Source organism: Pholis gunnellus (assembly GCF_910591455.1).
Source record: "Pholis gunnellus genome assembly, chromosome: 1".
NCBI lineage: Eukaryota > Metazoa > Chordata > Actinopteri > Perciformes > Pholidae > Pholis > Pholis gunnellus.
Window position 1 is genome coordinate 12,852,682 of NC_136528.1, and position 12,026 is coordinate 12,864,707.

Consider the following 12,026-nt stretch of genomic DNA (forward strand, 5'->3'; position numbering starts at 1 on the left):
GTCAGGGCTCCCGGTGCTAAGCTGTGAAAGGCAAACGTTTGGCAGAGTAATTACACGCCGCACTGCTCTGGGAGTGATTAGTGATAGTTGTCTGTTCAAAGTGTTTGGAGCTCACAGCCTTTATGGGCTACGCTTGCCTTCCCTTCGCCTAATGTTTAGATTGCATTTGCATCGGGAAGAGAGTTGCATGTGTCAACATAAACAGTGTGCCTATGAAGCTCAGCAAGTGTGCACTCGCTTGTGTTTCTCCGATGCGCAAAATATACTTTACTTCAGTATCCAGGGAAGGTTATTACATTATTGTGGAGTATTTTTTTACAGCTTATATATATATTATGATTTTGTCAACCCGGTGCTTGAAATATATTGAAATGTATTGTATTACAATTTTGGAATAAAGGGCCGAAAATGCTTGATTTTATACATCCTCAAAAACGTAGGCTTTGAACCTCTCTGAAACAACCAAAAAATATCTCTACAAAAGCCTTTGATCTTCAAATACTGCTGTCAAGCTGTATTGCTTACACTGTGTACTCTGGTAGCAAGCCTATTTAGCACTTCCTGGACATAATGCCTCCACTTGGCACAACAAAATCCTCTCCATCCCCAGGTCAGGTGACACTGCGGTGCATTGCAATCAACATGCTCAGGTGGTGCGGCCCGGGCTGCCAGCCTTTGATGTCCTTGCTGTGTTACTGTTGGCTAGCGATGCTGTCCCAGCACAGCCTACAGATGTGCCTGCAAGCTGTAAGGTGAGCAGCAACACTCCTGAGTAACGTGTCCAGTTGTAAAGCACACCCTGACAGAGGGTGTGGCGGGGGGCGGGAGGGGGTGTAAACAACAGGAACAGACGGATACAAGGCAGAGCACATGTGGGATTAGGTAGTTGATGATGTTGGCGTTGGAAATGTTCTGATATCACTAGTCAGTCTGGGGAAATTCGTTCCTTTCTTTGTTGAATGGAAACACATCTAATCATGCGACTCAGGTAACAGTTTTGTTCTGGGGTTCTAAATGGATATTAACTGTGAATTGATTTTTTTTTTTTTTTTTTTTCGTTTACAAAAAAAGCCCTGGCCCGTTGACAGAATTCTTTTCATGAGCTGTTGCTTGTTGAAAACCTGAGTTACGCTTTGAATAGATTTTAATCCTATTGGTATCTTTTGGAGCCTAAAAACATACCTTAACAAATCAGAGAAGTGTGTATCAAAGGGATGAAGGGTTTCATATTTCAACCCCTTATCACCCTAATCCCAACACAGGGGGCCGACTTTAACGCAGGCTGTGAAGTTGGGTGGCAAAGCTGAGGAGAAACAAACACAGCCGCAGACAGGAGAGGAAATACCTCAGGGACTTTCTGGGATTGGGAAAGAGGTAAGACAGTACCTGTAGTGCAATCCCCTCCAAATCTGCACCAGGTGTCGGGCATTAAGGAGAGCATCTCCGCTTTGGCTTTCCACGTCTGGCTCAATCACCCAGGGCAGTGTGTCAGATGTTGGACAAAACTGATACTCTCGAAGAAGAGGAGGAGGAGGAGGAGGAGGAGGAGGAGGAGGAGGAGGAGGAGGAGGAGGAGGAGGAGGAGGAAGACCTGGGCCTGAGCACAGTACAGCGAAGAAACGTCTCCGATGGCAGAAGTATAATCTGTATCATGTCGAATAAAAATGCCCTTTCGAAAGAGGTAATTTCATTATTTTGCCATGATTCTCATCAATGTTTGACATTTCAATATTCAATTACATGTGAAATTAGTCTGCTGAGAATACAGCACATTGTCAAGACTGCAGTAAGACAATAAAAAAATGTGAAGCAGAGCTGAACACTTTGGGTTTTAATGAGTTAAGATAGATTTTGAATAACATTACACTGTATCCCATTGAGAGTTTCAGTTAACTACAAAGACAAGTGAACACTGCCTTTTCCCTGTGTGATAAAACAAAGCAAGGAGTATGCTACAGAATGCTTAGATTGATATTAACATTAAACTCATTTATAAAGGCAAGGTCTACATTGAACACCTGGCACCTCTTCAATTTCAAGCAAGTACGCTTCTTTGCGAGGGCAATTGTGCTGAAACAAAACAGCGACAGCGGAATACTTCAGTACCAAGAGAGGGAAAATAACATAGAACCTTGTTGGCATTGTTGTTGCCACAGATTATACATGACACACCAAATAAAAGGTGCTGATTGTAAGACGTTTAAATGTATCAGAGGCATGGGAGAGCAAACTTTATGCCTCAGCAGAGGGAGAAGGAGAATGCGACTGGGCACGTGCGGAATGCTGAGTGGCAGGAGGAAAGCAGCAATCTAAATTTCTAATGCTGAGGATGTTTCCCATTCTGTGTTTATGAAACATGGCTGCCGGGACTACAAAGGTAAGGGGATCCAGCATCAAAGTCCGCCCTGACGAAAAACAAAAAAGCAACAATGCTGCAGTGGAATGCACGGCAGAACATAATACTCCACCTCCTCCTTCTCCTCTCCCCTAAGCAGTCTCATTTGATTACAGTGTAGCAGGCCCCAAATCAACCCCTTAGTCCCATTTCTCACTCCCCACTGGTGCTGCGAGTAGGCGGTAGAACACAACTTGCCAAAGTGGCCTGGGAGGAGAGGTGATGTTGTGGAGGAGAATCCCTCATTTGGGGAACAAAGGAACATGGGAATGGGAGAGCGGAGGTGTCCGCGGCAGGGGTGGAAAGTGGTTGTTGTCCCGAGTGTGGCGACTGAGTTAGAGACTGCATGTCTGATGATGACGGCCGGCCAGCGTATCGTTTACAGGCTCCCTCAGCAGAAGCCCCTCGCATGTCCGTCTCCAGCCACAGAGTTTGCCCTCTACTTAAGGCAACAAGAGTCAGGCTCAGCATTACAAGCCTATTAAAAGATACTTTTAATTATGCCCAGCTCTCCCGGGATCACTTCTTCCGTGAACTCTGTGTTTCTTTGGCATGTGCACTTAGGAATGGCACAACCAGAAGCACGTGTTGTTTTCTCCCTCCAATTAAAGGGGCATGTTGACAGATTAGGGCTGCTTCTGGTTTTGTGCTCCACTAACGCATTTAGGGAAGATGATGAACATGGAGAAGGGGGGGGGGGGGAGGGTGCGCTCAAAGAGAGAGAGAGGGAGAGAGAAACAGAAAAAGAAGCTGACAGAAAGAGAAAGAAGAAAAAGAGAGAAAGAACATGCACATGAACCCTGAGGGATTAATGTGTTTACATTACCTGGGCTGTGATCTATCACCAACCTCGTCAACTTCCATTATGCATCACATACATAAGCAAGCAACAGACCTGGGAGCCCCTGCAACTCACTCATACTATTTCAATTGGATTAAGTCAGAGCAAATATCTAGGGCAGAGCTCCCACACTGTGGTTTTAGCATTCTGGTAGTCATTTGATTTGTACGTTGTATCACTTTACCGTCATGAAGGCATTGCAGGAAGGAGTACATCCTACATGCCTCGAGAGCTTTGAGTAGTATGGGATTTAGATGATTACCATATGGCACCTATAGCATCTTCAAAACAAACCTGCTATTTAGCCGTGGGTCTGGTTAGACAACAGTCGGGCACGGAAGCGCTCACATCATGAATCAAAATGTACAGGTAGACACTGGTGAGAGGAATAGGGGGGTGTTGAGTATGTGGATTCACCATCTGTGATATTCGCTAACATGAGGTTTATTTTGTCCCAGCTGTAGGAGCAGGCCTGTATTGTGTGTTGAACACTCGGAGGTCTGGCATCACTGTATAGATGCTGACAGTGGAGTCTGCAGCAGGGCCCCTGAAAGAGCACAGAGTCACACTCAGGCTTCATTATATGCAGTCAATTTTCGTTTCGTCACTGAGCCTATTGACTCATTTCTGAAATAATATTACAGGTCATTTGTCTTGTCATGAAGCAGGGAGAATTATCCTTCTTAAAACATCCCCCATTTGGAATAGCGGGTAACGGGTGAACCTGGATACGCCCTATGGATACTACTGTAAATAAATAGTTTTGATAAAACACTGAAAAATCAATGGGTGCTTCCTGTGATCCATCTCGAGCGAATCAATCATCATCTGCACAGCTGGCAGTGTGGTGCGGGAGGACGGCGTGGCAGTGAGAGAAGGGTGCAATCTTTGTCTGATACCTCTCATTTTGGAATCGCTTCTCATAATAGGGTCATCATTTCATCACTTAGCCAATCCAGAGCCCTGCCACTCAGCCTTGCGGGGATCATGGGGAGGAGGGAGAGAGGGGGGGGGGCCCCATCAGGAGCAAACCAAACACACACTCTTGCTCCATACGTCTTCATTCAGGTCAATAAAAGAAGAAGAAATCACAAGAACAGAAAAGAGATCAGAAAATGGATTCTCTCTCCTGAAAGCCACATTGGCTCATTGTGCTCCATGTAAATTGTATAATTTTTCAAAGCCAAATACAATCATCAAATCATGATTTGTGTATCAGCTCATGTGAGCAAGATGAGTATTTATCTGGAAAAAAATTAAACCTTTCTGTATAAACAATCACAGCAACTGCAGGATCCCTAAAAAGCAGGAGAGAGCCAATTAAATTTGAAACAGACAAAATGTGATAGAATGCAGAACTGAGCGTAAAATATGCCTGTGTCCACTGTTTAATAATTATCACCTCAAAAAGTAAAAAAAGTGAATTTAATTGGTGCCAGAGTAAGGTAAGTGTGTGTGTGTGTGTGTGTGTGTGTGTGTGTGTGTGTGTGTGTGTGTGTGTGTGTGTGTGTGTGTGTTTGGGGGGTTGGGAGGGGTGCATTTCACTGACTGCTTGGTGACATGAGAAGACTTCCTCAACATGGATCTGAACAAATTAAAAACAAAGACAAACAGTCAAAAAAATGTAAATACTTTTTTTTTTAAACCTCTAACAGTCATTAGTACTATAAAAAATATAAAACTACAGACACAACCGATGCCATTCACATTTTAAAATGCATGAATAAAGAGGTAAAATTACTGCTGTGCTTTAATAAAGATAATAGCTAAGGATGCCAATTGTTTAGTCCAATAGCATAGTGCACATATGTTTAATCATTTAATAATCCCCTCTTCAAATAAAAAATAAAAATGCAAGGTCAAAAATAAATTACATCCATTATTTGCAGCAGATCTCCCCAAAGCATTTGGAGCGAAAACTGTTTTGAATTTCAATTGGCTTCCAAGTGGCAAAAGCCCTCAGCTAATACATCAAAGAAAAATTGGTGTCAACTAATCGGTTTAGGACACAGATTTAGAATGGTTAAAAATCCCATGAATACTTCAAGCATTTTTTTTTTCTCCATACCACCAAAAGGCTTGGGAGCAGTGCAGCTGACCTTGTGCGCTCCAGAAACCTGTCCGCCACTCGACATTAACTTACTGTTTAACTCACCCGGCCGCGCAAATAGTCCGCCACAATGCATAATGTTGTGTAATAATACCCTCTATATCCAATTTAGATTACACTTGCTCCCTCAGGCATTTTAAGTGGCATGCATCATCTTTCATTCGCCTCGTCTTTGCCACGTAAAGCCGTTTTCATGCGTCAATCCCGGGGTCGTTTTCTCAGGGAAAATAAAAGAAGACGACGCGGTAACGAAGAGGAAGCGAGAAAAGTTAGACGCCGTCAAAACAACATTAATAGAGATTTAAAATCGGATCACCTGAGAACAACCTATTGTGTTACGCATCTAAAACGCATATGCACTTTTCCACATAAATAAAGCGCAAAGGAGCAAATCTATACTCACCGACACCTCCTCCTCTATCTGTGCAGTGCTGAGAGTTGGAAGCAGTTGCCATAACCAACTCCTATTATAGGCTCCGTGATCTCAAATTATAGGTCCTCCTCCTACTTCAGAGCCTGAACCAAAGCGCATTACACATGAGACAGACGCTTCTTTTATCTCATAAACAATAATAATAATGATGATAATAATAATATCACCAGTTCTGCAGGTACTTTTGTAGTGGCCCACGTGGCACAAATTATTTTAAAATGTGGATTTTTTTTTTGTTGTACTTCGGTAAAGCTATAAATGACGGACAATAATTTCACTATAAGGGATACATAACCGTAGCTAATAATGATGCTATTTCCCCCATATTTAACATAAGCAAAGAGAACTGTCAGCACCAGCGGATTCAGTTGGTTCTTCCTGTAGCTGCTGTTATGAGAAAAGTTCCAGTAATTAGTAGATTGTCTAAACACTGCAGGAGGCTGTGACACCACTGTAGGTCTCATCGTATCACTGTCATCTGATTATGGTAGGGTCGCTTTGTGTAGCCATCCTTCTTTCTTTATTTCTCCCTCCCTCTCTCTCTCTCTCTCTCTGCCTCTCTCTCTAAAGTGTGCGTCGGCTCCCACTGTACCAGCGTCATCATTCTCTGCTCTCTAGAGGTTTTCAGAGCGTAAAAGAACACGTGACAGCGTGTGCACACACTCTTTAGCAGCGCCTACAGCGATCCCTTTCGGCTTATCTGAGACTTGAACTGGAAAGTCAATCACCAGGATGAAAATGGCTTGTAGATGCCTGATACAAAGTGAATAATATTTATAATAGCCTATTCATATATATATATATTTTTTTTTCAAAGCAACGTTAGTCAAGCGCATCAAGCAAACCAGGTTAATTTAATTATAAAACTCTCTGAATTAGTGTTTGACTTTTTAATCAGGAAATAATTCAACAATAATAAAGTTAATCATATTTTGTTCTTCCCTGGGCTATGGCATAACAGACGTCTAATATTTGTGAAATAGGCCTAAACAAGGTAATTGTCGCTTAACAGTGGCATATTAAATAAATCTTGGCTCCAGTATTTCACCACTGAAACGTATCTGCAGTGATCAAATGAGATTACATCCACTGGTCCAGGCGGATTTGGTGTAGTTGGCACTAATCTGCCCTGGCTTGAGGGTTTATGACTTTCTGGGAGTGTGTATCTGACTGGTTTATTCCAGGATCTATTGCAAAAACTATTTAGCCGTCGCCCACAGTAAATCGTCCAAACACGGCGCAGACAGAACATTATTCAACAATCACAGTACATAAATGTCGATAAGGCAAAGTTTGTTTACACACAGCAACTGTTCTCATAGATGTGTTCGGCCAGCTGCTGTTTGCGCCATCTTACTTTTACTTTTCAGTAGTCACATATCTTACCAAAGAAAAATTCGTCTGGCGTTAGAAAGTCGACGTGCACAACAGTCGTAATCCATTTCAAAACTCCCATTGCGGATTTTAACGCAAGGCGCGCGGAGATCACGGAGCATCAAGTCTGTTGATTTAACGCACATATACTTAAAATGACGACATTTTACGAACAAAGAAAGATTAACAAAAAGAGAGCACAGCAGTGGAGCGCCTTTTTTAATTCCTGCCGGTATCTTGCAAGCACATATCCCCACATCCTGGCACACAACAGCCGATTTGTTATTGATCAAGTGTGAAAGTGACGGCTTCGTGTATGGGGGGAAAAAAAGAAGAAGAAAAAAAGAAGAAAGTTGGGAGTTGACAGACTCGCATGATGTCGCCATCCAAAGGGGGGCTGCCAGGCGCACTTGAGACTTACTGCAACGAGCCTTGTTAAAGGGTGAAAAAATAGAGAAATAGAGAATGAGACGGATTGTTAGTTAATGCGAGAGAGAGAGAGCGAGAGAGAGAGAGAGGGAGGGAGGGGGTGAGAAGGAAGAGCGAGAGAGCAAGAGAGCGAGCGAGAGAGAGAGAGAGAGAGAGAGAGAGAGAGAGAGAGAGAGAGAGAGAGAGAGAGAGAGAGAGAGAGAGAGAGAGAGAGAGAGAGAGAGAGCATGGATTTGGGCAGGGCTGTGGTTACCCAGCATAAACTCGCCTTTTCCTTCGGTGACTACACCCCGAGAGGAGGAGCATAGTAAGCGTCAGGATCCTCAATTTTTCAACTTAGCATCTTGGCAGGACATTTTCCCAAGCAAACCCCCCGTCCGACGGGTAAAAAAAAAACTTCTGCGCGGGCATGAGAGCGAGGGTTCAACTCAGATAAGGGAGCAACAGAAAAACAAAACGAAACAAAACAGCCGACGGACAGTGGCTGGCTGGCCGGCAGCGACCAAAATATTCCACCCAACACCTAAGCCTCTCTTTATTTAATCACTTTTACTTTTTTCCCCTTCACCATTGTCATTTAGAAGGAGGGGGGGGGGGGGAGACAGGCAGCTGGTCTGCAGACACACGGCTCTATGCGCTCCGACAGCAGCGCATGAGAAAATAAAGGGAGGAAAGTGCGCAAGTTAAGTGGCTTAGACTCTCCGGGCTCCAGCATGGCGTATCCTCAGGGCTACTTGTACCAGCCGTCCGCTTCTCTAGCCCTGTATTCATGCCCTGCGTACAGCACCAGCATGATATCGGGACCCAGAACCGAGGAACTTGGGAGATCCTCTTCGGGATCTGCTTTTGCGCCCTATGCCGGATCTACCGCGTTCACCAGCGCCTCGCCAGGCTACAACTCCCACTTGCCATACAGTGCGGACGCGGCAGCGGCTGCCACATTCACCTCGTACGTGGTGAGTAAACTAAAGGTGATTATTCAATCTAATAGGAAATACAAAGCGAGGACATATTCGCTCGTTATAGAAGTCCAAAATACCCACTGTGCATGCGGAGCCAAGCGATTAAGAGGGAAATGTGCGTCACTGGGGAGTGCGTGAATATAATGTTACAGAATGTCAGGTCAAGAAAACATGTTGTTGAGGAAACAGAAGTATTTTAACTGCGTTGTGTGCTATTACGTGGCTCTTAAGGAAATTGTAGTTTTTGTATGAGAAAGCGTGGACAATGCTGAGCCAAAGCTTTATGCTCATAACCGACGCCGTGTGATGGCAATTTAGGTCACTGCATGTTTCCTGTCATCATATTAATTGTGCCAGTTGTAAAACTGAAATATTGCAACTTTGGACAAGAGAAAAACGGAGGAAAATTGTCTTTCACTTTTGTTGTTTTCTCGTGGCAGCACACGCAACTCATTCAGACGTGGCTGCACTACAAAGGCTGTTCCCAGTAGAATAGGCAAATAAGCACAAGTGTATAAGGCCCTTTGTGCATAATGTAAATACGTTATCATAATTGCAAATTGTAGAATTTTAATGGAGAGAATAAAATTCGCTTCATGCTGACATAATGTAAATAATAATAAAAACGCATATAGCAACTGAAATTGCAAATACCCAGTCATGTTAAAAAAAACTTCATACACATTAACTTCAAACTTGAACTACTGGATTAAAACCAGTGCATTCATGTATGTGTGTGCGTGTGTATGCGCGTGCATGCGTCGGTGCGCGCAAATGACCATGCGCGTGCATGTGTTCATGTTTGTGTGTCCTTTTAACTATTTTTGAAGCAGTCCAGAAAAATGAATGTGAGCAAACTTTTACACACTATTTCATTATTATTTCTCTGTATCACAGGGTTCTCCCTATGACCACACCACGGGCATGGCCGGCTCAATAGGATACCACCCTTACGCATCACCCTTGGGCACCTACTATGGTGACCCAGCATATCGTAAAAACGCAACCCGGGACGCCACCGCCACCCTGAAGGCCTGGCTCGGCGAGCACCGCAAAAACCCCTACCCGACCAAGGGAGAGAAGATCATGCTGGCCATCATCACTAAGATGACCCTCACCCAGGTGTCCACCTGGTTCGCCAACGCCAGGAGGAGGCTAAAGAAGGAGAACAAGATGACCTGGACCCCTCGGAACCGGAGCGAGGACGAGGAGGAAGACGAGAATATTGATTTGGAGAAAAACGACGACGACGAGCCAAACAAGCCCACAGACAAGGGAGACTCCACAGACACAGAAGCAGGTCGGTGGTGCAGAAAAAAAAAAAAAAAAGGCAAAAAAAAAAATATCATCAATTTTTCATCGCAGTCATTTCCACTCAGGGTGCGAAATTGATTGCTGGTTAATGGTGGTATATTATTTATAATGGGACAATTGCTTTAAATAATAATCACCTTGAACTCCCCTCGTTTGACTTCTCGGGGGCTGAAATTGCTGGTGACGCAAAGTGTTTAGCAGTCAATTTATCTTTAACTGCATAATAAGGATACAGCTGGTGTATTGCGCTGGGTATTCGGCAAAAAAAAAAATCGCCTTTGTATGCTCATTATATTCCAGCTTTGAACGGTTGATGAATGCTTATTATCATCATGAGCGATGCGATAATAATTAGTACTGAAAATTATATTTGTGAATTAAAATAGTCAACTCGCTGATACGCTCAGACTTTAATTATATCACATTGTTCGTGTTTGTGCAACACTGTTGTACTCTTTCATAATCATGGGGAGCAATTCGCTCACCTTTTTTTACATCACACATCTTTATGAGGGACATTTATAGCATGTGCTACAAATGTTTTTAAGGGAAACCTGCATAAATAGCCTAATTATGTACATCCGATTCCAGTTTGCCTCGCGATCGCCCGAAACATATGTTCCAGTTTCATCAACGTTTTAATGTCACGCTTATTTGGCAGTAACTCTATTCTTTATTTGTGCTTTAGATCATAAACTGCTGAACCCAGGGGACATAGGCTGTGACAGATTTAAAGAGGAGAACCATGGCAAAGACACGGATCCCCTTCTGAGCGACTCGGAGTTAAAAGACCAGGAGGAGCGGACTACAGACTTGCTGCCGGATTCCGCAAAACCAACCACTTCGTCTCCCTCGGCGGTGCCCCGAGGGAACCAGGCCGCTGCGCAGCAAGACAAGCCGTCAGATTTGAGCCATGCGCCGGGTACGGTGACCAGCAACGTGACCTCTGTTATCCACTCGCCCCCTTCGGCCCCGAAACCCAAACTCTGGTCCCTTGCGGAGATCGCCACGTCCTCAGACAGGTGTAAGGGCAGCGGCGAGGCGCCACAGGCTTGCCCCGGTTTGGGTCAGAGCGCGGTAATGGGCACCAACGCGTCTCCATCACGGTCCTCCCCTCATTGCCCGCTCCCCAACAGCACGGTCCTATCCAGGCCTCTGTACTACACCTCCCCCTTCTACCCCGGCTACACGAACTATGGGGGCAGTTTTGGACATCTTCACAGTAACCACGGCTCGGTAACCACGGGCTCCACGGCACATTTCAATGGATTAAACCAGACTGTGTTAAATAGAGCAGAGGCTTTGGTAAGGGAGAGCCAGAAAGTCAGAAGCCAAACGCAGATAGATCTTTGTAAAGACTCCCCTTATGAACTAAAGAAAGGTATGTCAAACATTTAATACCTGATTATTTTCCACTCACCGCGGACTTTTATTTATTTTCCTTGTGGTTGCATTAAAAAAAGAAAAGAAAAAAGAACAATGATGAAGCAAATTCTGAGAACATGTTATTTTCAGAGCAAATGCTTATCTTCAAAGTTTTAGTTTCTGAATGGTTAATCCTAAAGTGTAAAGAGAATGGTCTTAATCGCTGCAGCCGCCTAAGTCTATTTGTATTAAAGACTAACATGTATATTTAATGTAGCATTTTTGTATTTAAAATGGACAACACACTATCTTTGAAGTAAATTATGGAAAGAAAATATATGCTTGTGCAGCGATTATTTTTGGTGAGCCATTGGCTTTGCCTGATATGTGTCAAAAGTGCTTCAAGGCCAATTTATCTACACGAAATATGAATTCAATTTTGCACCGTGACAGATGTTTCTATGGTAGTTATCATTTCAGAAAAAAAACATTTTGGTAGTGAAAGCTCTGACAAACTGAAAGTAAAGGCCTACATTCAGCATAAAGATGTTGGAATATCTACACAATAAAAGGGTTCAGTTTCATTTTGGGTCGTGCAAATATTCATAGTTTTTTTTTTGTGACTGAAAAATGTTGGAAACAACACGGAAGTACATTTTGGTCAATGGCTTATCACTATTTTATTTTTTCTTTGAATACAACGAGGCCCTCTTTTTACTTGAGCATGACTCGAAAAGTGGATATTGATATAATAACAACACCGAGGCGCAGTCATTTAACCCAATTACCTATCGTGTTTTATG

General features: G+C 43.5%; 1 protein-coding gene across 2 annotated transcripts; it reads left to right on the forward strand.

Annotated features, from left to right (window-relative positions):
• The first annotated feature begins 7,895 nt into the window (after positions 1 to 7,895).
• Positions 7,896 to 11,560, forward strand: irx5a (iroquois homeobox 5a). Of its 2 annotated transcripts, none has more exons than XM_079178086.1 (3): positions 7,896 to 8,553; positions 9,442 to 9,844; positions 10,547 to 11,560. In XM_079178086.1, the coding sequence occupies exons 1-3, from the start codon at positions 8,296 to 8,298 to the stop codon at positions 11,254 to 11,256; spliced, it is 1,371 nt and encodes a 456-aa protein (XP_079034212.1). In that variant the 5' UTR covers positions 7,896 to 8,295; the 3' UTR covers positions 11,257 to 11,560. The 2 variants fall into 2 exon arrangements, with proteins under 2 accessions (XP_079034212.1, XP_079034213.1); XM_079178087.1 differs by having other exon boundaries at positions 7,898 to 8,538.
• The last annotated feature ends 466 nt before the right edge of the window (positions 11,561 to 12,026 follow it).

Excerpts from the sequence above, each read along its gene's own strand:
- irx5a (XM_079178086.1), top strand. The coding sequence starts at position 8,296 with ATGGCGTATCCTCAGGGCTACTTGTACCAGCCGTCCGCTTCTCTAGCC. Across the intron at positions 8,554-9,441 it reads ACGTGGTGAGTAAACTAAAG|GGTTCTCCCTATGACCACAC; the intron begins GTGATTATTCAA and ends TCTGTATCACAG. Across the intron at positions 9,845-10,546 it reads CTCCACAGACACAGAAGCAG|ATCATAAACTGCTGAACCCA; the intron begins GTCGGTGGTGCA and ends TTTGTGCTTTAG.